This window comes from Perca flavescens, chromosome 10 (genome assembly GCF_004354835.1).
Source record: "Perca flavescens isolate YP-PL-M2 chromosome 10, PFLA_1.0, whole genome shotgun sequence".
NCBI lineage: Eukaryota > Metazoa > Chordata > Actinopteri > Perciformes > Percidae > Perca > Perca flavescens.
The window spans coordinates 15,494,585-15,509,900 of record NC_041340.1 but is presented as its reverse complement, the minus strand read 5'-3'; the positions used below and the strand labels follow the sequence as shown (position 1 = coordinate 15,509,900).

Sequence of the window (15,316 nt, the reverse complement as noted above, 5' to 3'; positions counted from 1 at the left end):
CTGCTAAATACCAAACACTGGTCCAATACCATCCATTGTCATTATGTTTCCATTGATTTCTCTGTGTGCTGACTTTCCTAACAAGCGCAGGGATTGAAAGTGAAAAGTGAGAAACTCCGTGTTGGATAGGGAACATGACCTATTTACCCACCCACTCCCATAGGTTGAGTCATGTCCCTTTCGTGTCATTCAGCTTAGTTGATCTTTTCCACCTAACACGTTGGGCTTTTGAGTACATTGAAATAATCCATGCCATACGGAACCATGCAATTTCATTCTGATCTTTTTTAAATATAAATAATCATTTTAAACTCAAGTGTAGTGCCAGAGATCGGAGATGTAGAACCAATAAACAACTATTCAACGCTTTTTGTAGGAAGAACCATTTTTCTCCATGCAGCTTCCCTGTCTCTCAGATCTGCAGTCAGGGGAATGAAACCCCCAATACCTTCCTCGAGGAAATGTATCAATAGCAGGGAAAATAAAGAGTGTGTAACCAGACTTAATGAGCTTCATTAATGTTCACACCGAGTTCACTGCACTGCACATTTGACCTTGTTGCATAATATTCACAGTTATTCTTGAGGCCAGACAAGGGATGTAAAAGGGTTATTCTGAGGACAGGGATCTGGTTAATAGAAAAGATCAGGGTCTATTACAGATACTTGGATGAAAGAGATGACAAACGCCTAGACAGGAGTTCTCACCAAGTGAGCAAGAAGTGCCCATCACCTAAGACAACAATGAGTCCTAAGATAGCAACTCTTAAAAAAGAAGCAAGCATGACCTTGTGCTCTTGTGCCAGTCTCAGAGCTTTCCTCTGTGTCTCCAGTAAGAAGACAGTTTAAGCCTGCTGGTGTCTGAGATGATGCCTTTAATCTCACTCCATTACTTTCCTTGATGTGTCATACTGGAAAAGATATGTAGGACGACATCACTTCACTTACTGTATTCTGGGACTAAGACTGCTCTTGCTAGAAGGGGTATAATTAGCATGGAGTTATTAATACAAACTTTCAAAAAGTCTGAGCTTCTTTATTTTGGCTGCAGCACTCTTCCTTGACTTCTCTTTGATACCAGATGTACCTCTTCACTGTGACAAGAGCCCATTTTCTGGGTGTCTTCTGGTTAATGGAGGAGGGATAACTTGTAATAGAATAAAAGTGATGTTGTTGTTTATGGTCTCTCAACTGCTAAATGTCGTCTCTCTGTAGCTTTGCCACTGTGATGGGTATTGCCAAGGGATTTTATTGACTCACCATCTATGATTCATACGTTACTGTTCAGTCATCCATTTTGTCAAGGGATCATCTCCCGCACTTGATTTCCTCCTCCGGCTACCTCCTGTTGTGATGCTGGCAAAGATAGATACTGGATGTTGTTCTGATAACAGGCATTTAGAGACTACTATTAGCTTTGGCAGGCTGGCTGCCTGTGTGTGCATGTGTGTGTCTATTATGTATGTATCTATGTGTGCTTTTTGAATTATCTACATGCACAAGCGCATGTGTGCATACATCACACTGTATGTTCTTATCTTCCACTCGTTCTGCCTCAGCTAGCTGATGGAAAAGTAATGTGGCATTAGAGACTGTGTGCTGCTGCTAACCTAGAAACAGGCATCATATGCACCAAGCTGATTGTGTACAGTATAGTATGTACAAAATTACATCATTATTGTAATCGTTTTGAACTGTGACCTCTTGTTTATTGAATCAACCTTACAATGTGGCTTTAGTTCTGTAAGATCTGCTGCTGTTTAGAAAATTTGCACAGTCTAAGTCTCCATACACAGCAATCAGTCTCAGGGACTTTTAGCCACCTTCCTAAGGCTTACAACAATATTGGCTATGATTCAACTACAATCGCCCAGGGTACATGAGAACTGCAATGAGAATTTCAATTTCCATTAGTGGCCCAAACAAAACCATAGCCTGCTGACATCATCTCATTGATGTTTCATAACCGATCCTGAGTATTAAATAAAGCTGCTGCTTTCTCATATTCCTGCTTAGGGCACCTGAGGAACAAAGAGGATGTGCCAGACTTTGTTATTATCAGAGAGAATCCGCTTCAAGGTCTCACCAACCATCTACATCTTTTTTTTAAATTAATTTTGAAGGGAAGTAAGGGTCAGCTGGTTAGAAGACAAGAGAAATAGGGAGCCTCTATGGCCTGAAGTTTAACAGTCTTGTGTCGGGGGCAATGAGAGCACATCGCTGGTACAGCATTAGTCATTCCGAGCAGGCTGCTGTCTGAACTCTGGCCATTTCACACACCGTTTGGTGCCTCTGATTGAGATTTCTTCACATCATTACAGCCTTACAGATACACACACACACACACACACACACACACACATACAGTACTGTACAGACACCAAGAGTGCTAAAGCCATAGCATGTGAAAGCCCACAGTATGCTTCCCAGCTAAATTATGTACCTCACATACAGTTCAATTAATAAGTGACAGATTGTAAAGCAAAGCTTGTGTGAATAAATATATTCACTAGTGTATTTGCTGTGCTCTATTCACTGATATCTGCCAAAGGGTATACAAAGTACCTGCAAAGATGAGCTAATTTGATCTACTCCCAAACACCTACCATGCAAGTGAATTGTTATTTTCTAATTGACAGTACAGGTTAAAGAGGAACATATAAACATTTTAATTTTCAGCATAAAGCACCTGTAATGTGAACATCACATCACTGCTTATTAGGCTGAGAATGAAATATTTTGGACCACAAATAAAAGACAGAAAGATAGTATAGATAGCAAAAGAAAAAAAATGAACCTCTCATTATGTCCTTGTGTTTGTAATGTCCTCAATTTCAGTGACCTATCATAATCACACTGGTGGAAATTCTTGTAGTTAATGGTTAAAATGACCTATTTACAAAATGAAATAACTGCATAAATATGTACGTCGCACGTGGATGAAGATTCATTGAAATTCCACTTTCTAAGATGATCATAACCTCGTTTTCTCCCACTTTATGACTCTTGCATTTAGCAGTGAAGGTCCAGATTGCAAATAAACATCTAAGAATAAACATTATTCCGCAGTGCACCGCCTCATCTATTTGTCTCATTATCAAGCAGACAGATCCTCAGCTCCTGAAATAGTTTCAGTTCTATGTTTCAGTGCCATATTTAGCTTTTATTGATGTATGAAATACAATTATGATCCTTTCACTTGGGTAGCAAAAATATCTACAGTTATTCTCTCTGTGCGAGAGAAAATATGGCAGGACTGCTCAGTAGACGAAGACTTTGAAGTCAGTTGTTATACAAAAGGTGAGAGGTTAGATGAAAAATGCCAGACTTTGTGTTCATATGCTTCTAATTAGTTTTGTTGTTTTAAAGTAAGATACAGATAGAACTGGTGGTGGTTTAATGAGGAGCAGACTGTTATTGATGTTTAAAAATATATTTGTTTATGTTATTTTCACTGCGACTAAAAACTACATTTACCCTTTTAATAAATGACTCAAATCGTTCTGGCGCTTTAGACACGGGATAAAACACACAAAAATAAAGCACATTGATGATCCATGATATCTAAGAGTTCAAGCATATTAAAAGATGTGACATATAACTGTTCCTCGCTGATGGTTAGCTCCTACTAATAACTCTTTGCTTTCACGTCTTGAACACAGCCCTCTGTATGATCCATCACATCACGTTCACACCTTACAACCAAGCATTGCCATGAGTCTAGCAGCCGGCCATGACTGTATTCTACCCCCCCTCCTCTACAGGAATCTCCAGTGACTTATGGCTTCTTGTTCTGTAGTATCCAACCCCCATTCTCAGTGCACACTCTGTCTATCTTCCACACACACCCTCTTACGTATGTGGAGTCTCCATGGTAACGCGTGGTATCACTATGGCACTGGTGGCCTAGCATGCTGCAAGCTGCTGTTATAGTGGATTTACTGTACCAGCACACGCACGTAAGCAGACAGCTAGTAAAATGCTGCCAAAGGGCTGAATGGTTTGAGCAGCAACCCTTTATCAGAGATCATTCCTTTTTCCCCTGATATTTCACTTTATCCCCTCACTCTCTACTGAGAGGTTCAACTAAAAATCCTGCTATTGCAGTTTCCAATGGTATGTTAAGATATGCATTTGCTTGGAGAGTTAATATCTCGATATTATCGGTGGCACAATCCTAGTATGCAACTTTGCCCTCTATTACACACCATGAGCAAGGTTAACCTCCCCATTTATATAGTGTTTGCCCTCGGAGGCCACTTTTCTCTATGACTTTAAAAATTAATTAAACCCTGGGTGTTATCATGACAGCCTTGGGTTATTAATGAGAAGAGATAGCTTTCATTGTTTGGTTATATTTATGATACAAAGGTCAACACAGTGCTCAACCTTGGAAGCACACAGGCCTATCTCCCACTTTTACTTTGGAGCTCTGCTCTCTAGTGGCCAGAAATGACAAGAGCAGCAGGGTGCTGGGACCTTCTGGATCTCTGTGAAGTCATGTGGTCCCTGCACAGTTAGGGGTGTTTGCAGCCTGAGTGGTGCTTTCGTAGGACTATGTCTGAACAGTTTATGTAAGAGTAAACACTAGGTTTTCTATGACAGAAGTTTCTGCAGTACACTTTCTCACAGTTCTGTCTCTTAAACGTACCTTTTAGCAGTAAAGTAGTGTAGTAAATCTAAATCTCATCTCGGACGGTTAAAAATGTTATACATTTTAGTATATTGCAAAACAAAACAATTTAGCATGTGTTGTAGGTTTGGACTATTTCCTTTTGTGATACAGAGTTTATTGTACACATCACCCATACTATGATTGCATTATGATGAAAGCTAACAGAAGTGTGCCCTTTTAGTTAATCTCAATTATTATGTCACTGTGTGTGTATGTGTGTGAGTGCAGTACAGTACAGTGAAGGTGCCCCCGGGAGGCCACAGTAGACTGGCATTCTGGGGCACTACAGTAATTAATGTGCCCATGGCACATTGCTACACAAGCAACCAAAGTACACACACACACACGCACACACACTCACTCACATAGACAAGGAGGCAGTTTTTCTGTGTGTGTGTGTGTGTGTGTGTGTGTGTGTGTGTGTGTGTGTGTGTGTGTGTGTGTTTGTGAATGAATGTCCTTGTGTCTTTCTTGCTTGTCTTATTTATAGGGTCTACAGGTGTAGGTTATAGAGGTCACTTGTGTCTGTATGTTTTGAGACCGATTTTATTTTGCGACAGCATAGTTCATGAATGAAACGCTCATCAGTGGCCAACTTTCACTTGCAAATTAGCACACTTTAAGTCTGTGGTAGACGTCAGGTGAGTCAAATATAGCAGGCAGATAGCTATAGTCCTCTTTTGTCTTTTTGCAAGACAAAAGGGGACTAGAGCTATATTTTCTTCAGAGACTTATGAATATAAAGTAATACAGACGGAATTAGGAAAAAACTAATTTCTATGATTTATACTATTTTTGTTTTAACACCTTGCCTATTTAAAAAATAAAACATCTCTATCCTGTACTTATCTCACCATTTCCACGTGTGCCATGTTATGCTATTTTGTATTGTTTTCTCCTCCATCATTGCTTGGCTTCTGCTAAAAAAAGGCCTGACAGAGTGACAGACCTTATCAGGCCTATACACATTTGCACTTTTTTTAGTATCATCTTAGGTGTTTGATTAGTGTCACTGTTGTACAATGCAGCCTAACTTTCATCGCCTCTTTCTGTCCTCCTAACTGTCAGTGATAACGCCAGCCATCCTCCTGAAGAGCCACCCTGTCTGTCTGAGTGATGGCCCAGGTTTATCAGTAGTGGGATGACTGAAGCAAAACCTGGGATTTGCTTCTGGTAGTATTGAGTCTGTCTGTGTTTGCTCATGGCAGAATTAGAGGTATCAGATCGTACAAGGCAGTGATACTATATGCTGCAGTGTAAATCAGGTTGGAGTATAGAGGTTCATTGTGCACTTTTTTAGTAGGAAAGATCACATTTGACAAGGACTTCCAGTGTATTGCACATATACAGTAATATTAAGAACCTACTTTACTTATAAACCACTTATTTATGTTACGTATGTGAAAGATATACAGCTCTACTGAAACTGTAGTACTAGACTGTTTTTGCCGTGTAAAACGTTTCCTGTGAGCTCAACACAGAGATGGAAGGGAATGAGGAAATTGTGCAGTATTGATTATAACAGCACTAAAACATTACAACATTCTTGGCTGAACCAATTAACAGTGTTACATTGTTTAGGTTATCACTGGCTAAAGGAAAGGAAAAAAATGTAGTTATGCTTCACAAAGAGAAACATATGCTTATTCTTAGACTGCTTTCTTATCAATGAAAATGTTTTATTGTGTATTGCGGTATTGCTTGAGTTAATAGCTTTGGTTTCTCTTGGTTTTATGAAAGCCTATCTTTGTAAGCATCCTATTTCTAATTACAGTGAAGATTGCCCCTATAGATATAATAGTGACTATATATTAAGGTACCGGCTGTTCTTGAAATAATTATGATTTTATAAAGCCCAGTTTAACGTTGGGCGAGCATCTTTTATGTGTGGGGTTAAAGATTAAATTCCCTCTATGCCATTAAGCAGAACATTAATGACTGTAAAACAGTATAAGAAAAAATCACTTATAAAAAAAAAGGAAAACAAATGCTTTCATCTCTAGAGCATGCCTCATGTCATTTGAGCCACATCCCTTGTAAATGCCATGAATTATTTATGTTGCTATCTAGTTTTAGTACATAATCACAAAAATAGCTTTTGTCCACATTGCTGTCTGGTCAGCATCTTGCGTTTTAAGATTATTGCAGATAGGTATTTGTAATTGTAAATAAATAGTAGTTGTGCATTATGGTAATTTATAGATAAATCCTGGAACTACTTTATGAGTAGTGGTGATTTTTACTGGACATTTTCTGACTATGAGCTACATTAAATCATGAAACACATTTGCATGTTAAAGTGATGTTCATCAAGATCAAAGAGTCAGCAGCTAATTTCATGTGAACAGACCAAATTGTGATTCCATTATTATTATTATTATATTGTACTGGTGCTCTGTGTAAAGAGGTACATGTTTAATAAATGACTCGAGTTATGTTGTTTTAGGTGGATATTTCCTTTAGGGTGAATCTACTGCTCTTGATAGCCTGTCCACTTGCTCCATCTAGTGTTCAAAGCTGCTCATAGTCAGTGGGCACCAAAGTCCACTTACACTAAGTACTAAGTGTAAGGCTCATTATATCTTGTTCATTGTTTAGTCTTTCATTACATACAGGGAATCAATAAATCTACTTTCACTTCTGTAATCACATCTATAAAGATATATTCAACATTTAAAGTCCTGGTAAAGCAACAATAAATATGTATTCTTAGTTTTCACACCACAGAAACCCAAACCACCCAAATTTAAATGATTATAAAATCGCCAAGTATGTAAAATTAGGTTTCAAAATCGTACAAAATAAGCAGTATTGTGCCTTACATAATTGGATTGATACGAAATAGAGCTGTATAAGCCAAGAGACCATGCATTGCATTGATCATTTATGCCTTGATGCTAGAAAACAACATGCCATGTTTGGTCAATCTCAGTATTAGGCCGATTTGTGAACAAAAGAAACGTCCTCTACAGTTTCGCAGAACAGAGGATTGTCTTTGTGAAAACACTTTGCCTATAATGCATGTTGTCTTAGTTGATTGTACATCGATATTTTTCAGTCCAAAGTGGACAGGCCTGTATAACCGGTTTAGTCAACGCATTATCGGATCATTTTACATCGTTTTTTTGTAATATGAGAGCAAAGTCTTCCCTGCCCCAAGAAGGAAGTACAATCTCAGCCTGCATTTTCGATCACTTTTCTTCAATCCGACCAATGCGCAGCAATACAGTAAACACACGCCCGTGTTAGCCGGATCAACAATACCTCTAAATGAATGTTTAATGAGCATTTTAGAAGTCATAATGGCATGTCGCTAATGTCCTGTAATGATCTTCCTGTTGGTGGCCACGCCTCGATGCTTTCTCTCCCACTACGCCTCTGACAGTTGTCTGACAGTGGATTGAACTTCTGAATGTAGACTTCTCGCTTTCACTCCACTACCCAAACGCTGCAAGTATCCGAGTCACTGCTTTGGCATCGCTGTAGAGAATCATGACTTTTCCATTGAGAAAATCAGTTTCAGGTAGGCTGCTGTTTTTGTTTTAAAATTTACTGCATTTACTGCACTTTTTTTTTTGTTGCCTTTTTTAATCTTCAAAATAGGTTTAAGTGTGGTTGAGACAAAGCTAATAAAGTTATCTTGAGTAAAATGTTGTATATGGTTTTTAGATATGTTAGTTATAGTTTTAGTAGTATTTTATTCTATTGATAAGTGGCGTTTTTCTTTGTAGGCTACTGTAGTAGTTAACCGCCTTGGAGCTGTCCGTGGTGCTGAAGTGGAGATGCCTTAAACGATAAACAGTTGGAGCACTTTACACTATATCTTCTCTGGAGTTTTGGCGCTGTTTGATTAGAGCTTTTGTGTTTATTCAGAACACGGGTATGAGATATATATTTTAGTTGTAATGTTTAGTTTTAGAGAGTTGTTCTATTTACTTCTATTTCACTGCTAGTTCTGTTTTCTTAAGATTAAGCGACCTGAAATGCTAAATCTTGAGTTGTGTTATTGGCACCTAATTAATCAGAGGAAAGAAAATGCAACGTCTACGACAGTTTTCGTTGAGGACTGCAGATGGCACCACTGGTTAGGCTGCCAATCCAGGACTGAGGGGAAGCAAGTGAGAATTGAGGCCGGCAGTCAGGGGTGGACATGTCAGAGACGTCAGTGTCAGGACACACATAATGTAGCACTGTTTTCAGATGGCATTTTTATGATCTAAATTCATAATTTACCAGTGGTAACCAATTGAAGGACAATATGAGGATAGACGCCTTAAAGATGGAATGCCATGGATATTCAGCTTCTCTATAGTGTAATTATATGAGAATTTGTGATGGCGTATAATCCACCAATTTAAGGCTGTTTATGTTATTTCATCCTATCCTATTACTGCTTATTCCACTATATTCTTCTTGCATTAACATCACTGCTGACGTCTGATGATGGCTACCTGCTGTTTTATCCCTCGCAGTTATCTGCACGCTAAAGCGGGAAATCACATTTTTTTTATAATTAGGCTATAATTAATCTTTTTACGGCCCGTAGTCCAGGTTGTATGTCTAATGTATATTGTTTCCTAGCCCTCCTTCCCTTCCCCCTAAGTGGCTTTGTCACTTGTCAGGCCGCCATTGCGAATAAGAACCTGTTCTTAATGACTTGCTTGTAAAATTAAGATGGAATAAAAAAAATAAAAAGGTTGGACGCTCGCCATCACAAAAGTTAGATTAGTAGTTTTTTTCTGTGACTTTGTATCTAATAAAAAAATCGAAAATCTGTGGTATTCCCTCCTCTCATTCTCTTGTTTTTCTCCTCTTTGCCAACTCCCAGCCCCCACGCCATACGCCCCTTTCTCTTGATAAGTAACACGAATTATCCCATATGACGGCATATATGGAGATTTTCTTAACAGTGCACATTGACTGGGTTTGTGTCTCACTAGTTAAACTTGCTGTCGTCTCCCTCCTCCCCACTGCTCATTCTCCAGCTTGTCGGTGTGATGCTCTGAGCAGCACAGAGTCTTTGCTTTGCGCTGTGCTTGGATACTGCATCCAGAATGATGCGCCTGCTGTTGTCTTGCTTTGCCTCGCTTCAACAAAAGAGAGAAAAACAAATGGAATATATTTAGTGATTGGTTCCCAGCCTCTGCGTTTACCTTTCTAAAACGCTGTGTAAGTCTCTGACAGCTTCACTGAGGGATTAAAGAAACCAGATAAAGAGCACTGCAAACACTCCCGGTGTCTGCAAACAGGTGTTTCCATCCTTTGGCGTCGCATTGAGGTTCATTCACGACTATTTGCCTACCTGCATACCATGTGTGCGGCCATGTAGTTAAGTGGGATGATGCTAAACCGCTTACGAGACTGGGTTTGTGCGTATTTGTTGTGATGCAGAGAAAATAATGGAGTTGGAGGAACATGCAACGTGCTTTGGTGAAAGTCTTTGTACAGCTTCACAGTGGAACGTGTGGGTTTATTTTTTTTTAAGTTTCACTTTTTTCTCGGAGATACAACGGACAATTCCTCGATAAAGCCCACATTCACGAGAAAAGTATTCATTCGGACATTATCTAACTGGCTTTACTGCACTACTGGGACTATTTTATTGTCTACTCTTCATAGTCCACTTGGCAAATTCTTCATTTAACGAATCGTTGTAGTTGCCTTAGTTTGTTACCAGTGCGCCTGGACGTTTAACTTCGGAATCCAGTTTTCTGGGTGATTCTTTTTACGCTTCTTCGGAGTTTTTTTTTTTTTTACAAAACGCAGCCAAACTGGCCATGGCTGCAGCGATTGCCAGCTCCCTCATAAGGCAGAAAAGGCAGGCGAGGGAGCGAGAGAAGTCTAATGCCTGCCGCTGCGTTAGCAGCCCCAGTAAAGCCAAAGGAAGCTGTGAAAAACCCAGTCGACTGAACGTTTTCTCCCGGGTCAAACTATTTGGCTCAAAGAAGAGGCGAAGAAGACGACCAGGTCTGTTGTGCAATTTTGTCAGGCTATTGTACTCAGGACACTTTATCTATTGTAGGATGCTATTATATTTCAAAAAGCATCCAAACAACATAGAACATACTGAGTACTGCTCTATTGCTATGCAAAAAAATGAATGACTAAAGTTGGTGGGAGAATGACGGGGCTCCCTTATAAAGTTTGTCCACAGAGAAGTCACCTTTGGCATCTCAGACTGCTGAGGGATATATTAAACTACTTCATCCTTCCTTAATCCTTCATTTATTCAGGCAACACTGGACAAGATATACATAAGCGCTTATTAAGTCCATTTTGGAAATCACTTCATCACATGTAATTAATAAAAAAAATCTGTATTATGAGTTTCCAAATGAGTTTTCCATGTATGCTACCTTTGGGTCATAATTTAGATATAAGAGAGACACATGTTTATTTAGATTTAAATAAGCAGGCGTCTGTAAGCAGACCTCATAATTAGCTCAAAAGTTATATTTTCCTATATACTGTTGGCCAAGTTCTTTGTCGCTGATATGTATCCAATTAAAAAAATACTTGTCAGATAAGACAAAATAAGCGGGACCTGATTGTCATAACTTAGCTTTTATAAATATACATACACTTATTATAAATATAATAAGGACATGTGGCTCTTAAAGCACTCTTATTGCAGTGACAGAAGTGTGTCTGTAGCCTAAAGCACCCGCTCTCTTAGTGCAGAAGTGACCACGGCTGCATACCTGATCTGATCATATCATACTCCGGCCAAAAGCTCACCTTTTCTTAGTTCTGACAGATTCTTTGTGTGTGTGGAAATGATGACGACGAAGATTCAGCTCTGTGTTGTCTCCCAAACTTTATTCAATCTCATCCACATGATTCATTTCCAAGCTGTTTTGTAACCGTATATGATGCACCTGGAGGTTATGGTGCATATTAAACAGCATAAATATGGTCCAGATGTTGCACCCCTTTCACTTCCAATTTCCATTTCTAAGGAGGAAACAATGAGCGCCAAGAAGAAGGCGTTGTCTGTGACTTACACCAAACACAAGAACTGGCATCTTTCGGAAAAACAGTGTGGACCGTGTATGTAGTTTGGTGCATTGTCTGGTAATGCAGTGTGCACATGTCAGTAAATGCTGACATATGTACATTTCTCAATGTATGTCCATGTGTGAAAACCATCCAATGTAGATCTGATGCATATGTTCAGGCTACAGTTAGGTGTCATAATTCGATAATGAAAAGTGCAACATTTTACAACAGAATAATTACTATTTTTCCGGTGTTCACACTGAATAACCCTTCTCTGCAGCAAACATAACCTTAGTTAGTTAAGGAGAGAAAAGGTTTGGAGTGCTTGGAAGTTCAAACAAATAATGAAGGTGCTCTAAGGAAGGGAACAAAAGTTAAAAAAGAAGAAAGGTCCAAGGCACTCTTTTGGCAAAAAGTTAAAAAGCCTATATTTTTTTAATGCTATTATTTTATGCACAAACATGCTGTTTGTTTGTGCTGCTACACGTGAGTTGTTCCTCGGCTCTATTTTAACATATACTAGTAGTAGTCAACATGAAATAGTCACTCAAATAAAGGCTTTTTTTTACTTTTTGCCTTAGACCTTTCTTTTTTTGTAACCTTTGTAAGGCCAGAAATGGCAGTATTGAAAGGCAAGTGAGATGAAAGGATAGATGAAAGGTGTGGTAAACCACAGTAAAGGACACTCCACCAGGGACAGTAACCAGGGAATGGTTATTATACTGATGCAACACAGACAGACTGCCCAGCCACTTCAAAAGTAAATTATCTGCCACGTCAAACTATTGTCTTGGGGCTCGTTTCATATGTTGATAGATACACAGTGTGGCTTTTGCCCTTTTGATTAGTAAAACTATTCTATTTTGTCCTTGTTTTAAGTCTCCTACAGTAACAGATATTTTAAAAAATCCAGGTCCGTCTTCTCTATGTCAAAAATACGTTGAAATGTTGAGCACTATATTTATCACAAGTGATACATTTGCACGTACATTTCAATGTACTTTAATTTTAAATGCAATGTACTCAAATTCTAGTATGTACCAGTTTTTTTTTAGTCTTGCATTGTATCTTCACAGCACTGTATCAGCGCTGCAGTATGGTCTGGCTACACTACTTATCTATTCTGGGGTAGGGGAAAAAAAAGCTCTGGCTTGTTTGGATGTCTTTAAACCAATCACAACTGTCCTGGGTGGAGCTAAGCCCCAGAAACAGCAATGGTGCCCTTGCAAAATAGTTAGCAGAGATAGCGAATGTGGAGGGACATCCGGGATGTGAGAGACAGGCTTTATCCCAGCAATGCAAATCTGTTGAGCCAGACTGGATTTTTTTGTTTTGTTTAGATGCACATATGCCAAACACGTTATTATGATTTTCTGGAAACCAAGGCAGTCTTTTTTAAAAGATAATTTTTCTGAAATTTGACATCTATTGGACGGAAAGCATGGAGAGAGAAAGAGGGGATGACGTACAAGAAATGTCCTCAACCATCTTAGATCACTGAGCCAAAACACCACCCCAAAGCCATTTCTAAAATTTGATATTTGCTCTTGTCCACCTGTGGTCTTATTTCTCTAGGGGCTGCCTTTTTTGTCACCTCTGTTCCGCTGTAAAGGAAAGATAGAATCCTTTATTGTGGACATAGCAACATTGATCAAACTGTAGTTCTTACCATTTTGCCATTAAATACTATTAACATAAATGTCTGTGTCTGATCTAACAGCACAGCAACAGCACAACAACACAAGAACAAGAATAAGGTTACTTGTATTGTTTCAATTCATCAAAAATCTTGCTATTTTGTTTATATACCCCCTGGATAATAAAAGTGAAATGACCCTTGTAAAGTGGCTACAGGATTGTACAGGGGAATTTGCATATAGTATAGGATATCAGCAAGCACAGAGCGTATATCAGTCCTCTAGTTTCATAAAGTGGGGCAACCACCACTAAGTGGTCAAGCCAATCTGAAAGTATCTTGAACTCTTCTAATCGATACCACATTCTGGCTCCAAAACTATCAAACAACACAGGATTCCCAACAATCTTTTCCACAAGAAGATCATATCTTAATAGTTAAATCAGCTTTTTCTGACATGTTTTTGGTGCAGATTGCATTCACTTGGTTGACAGAAGTATCAGCCTATTACAGTCAGTCATCGTAATTGTTCCTTTTTGTCCCACCTCAGCTCCACCCAGCCTCCCTACCCTTTAACTAAACGGGATTTTGTGGCTCCAGTCGTTTCCAAAATGGCGTTGAGCTGTAAACTGAAAATGAAGCTTCAAAATGTCCCTTTAGAAGGCTACGGTGACATCTCATTGCTACATTAATGCTTTTCAGTATGTGGTTTCATTCTTGTGTCTTCCTGTCTTTCTGTCCCCTCTGCTTCCACAGAGCCACAGCTGAAGGGGATTGTGACGAAGCTGTACAGTCGACAAGGTTTCCACCTGCAGCTGCAGGCAGATGGAACCATTGATGGAACGAAGGAGGAGGACAATGGTTACAGTAAGATTCACTCTAAGATTGTGTTCCCTTAATGTTTATTATACATCCACTGCCATGCTGTACTGTTGGTCAGAGGGGCCCTTTCACCTCAGCTACTGTCAATTCTATGTACTACGGACAGAACTGCATTTGCTATACTGTATAATTTTACGGAGTATCAACATTATGGCAACTCGAACATTAAATGCATGCCCCTTAAATGAATTAAGAGAGACAGTGTAGCTTTGCCTTACTTAGGTTTCATTACAAAAGCTGAATTTTCCATCTGAATTGCTGCATGTTAGTTTTGTAAAGTATTCAAACTGTTCAAAACTGTGCTAGTTTTTTTCACACCTGCAGATAAACAGTATTGGTTCATAGTGCAGAGAAAAACATGAACTTCTTCTTTGCCAATGCATTTACGTGCTGCAGTACTTAGTAGTGGTTAATGTCATCTAATCAGTCATCCTACGTTAACCTTAACACTGACGATTGGCTTTATACTCTCCTACACTGCCTCTGTTGTGAGAGCCAGTTTTGTCTTGTACTATGTTTTGAAGCATCCCTATCATCGCCATTACACCCACCAGCTCTTTGTTTTCCAATAGACAGATTAAAGAGAAGATCAATGAAAGCAGCACAACCACTTTTCTGGTAACAATACAGCAGAAATAGACCACCTTATAATTAGACAGTGCAGTGAACATTACATGCGTTTAAAGATTAGAACAGTATTGCAGTTGGTGACCTATGTAAAATCCACTTTGCCCCCCATACCAACAAAAAATTGTTGAGAAAAAGATCTGCATGGCACACTGAAACAGCTTTGATGTAATATTATTGTATAATCCAGACACTAAGCAGATGTAAACACTTCTGAAACCTTTGAATTACTACCTCTGTATTCAATTACTCCCCTGATGGAGATGGCGTGTGTCTTTTACATATAAATAACAGCTCTGTGCAAGTGGGATGTTGTCATAGCAGAACAACACCTTGGAATTTGTGTGGAATTTGTTTCCTAAATAAAATGATAGCAAATAGATGTGATAAAAATACTACTACTACTACTACTACTACTACTACTAGTACTACTACTACTACTTAATACTACACAGAGCAGACAAGCTGCAGCAAATAGAAACCACGGTAATGAAGTGA

The 15,316-nt window shown here is 39.0% G+C and overlaps 1 protein-coding gene across 5 annotated transcripts in view; it reads left to right on the top strand.

Annotated features, from left to right (window-relative positions):
- fgf13a (fibroblast growth factor 13a) overlaps nt 1-15,316 on the top strand; it is a 100,454-nt gene that overhangs the window by 60,580 nt on the left and 24,558 nt on the right. For 4 of the 5 annotated variants that reach the window (XM_028589794.1, XM_028589795.1, XM_028589797.1 and 1 more), the window contains one exon: nt 14,066-14,176. In XM_028589794.1, coding sequence (XP_028445595.1) covers nt 14,066-14,176 — 111 coding nt within the window. Of the gene's footprint in view, nt 1-10,451; nt 10,642-14,065; nt 14,177-15,316 lie in introns of those variants that run through there. The other variant, XM_028589796.1, reaches the window with a different exon arrangement.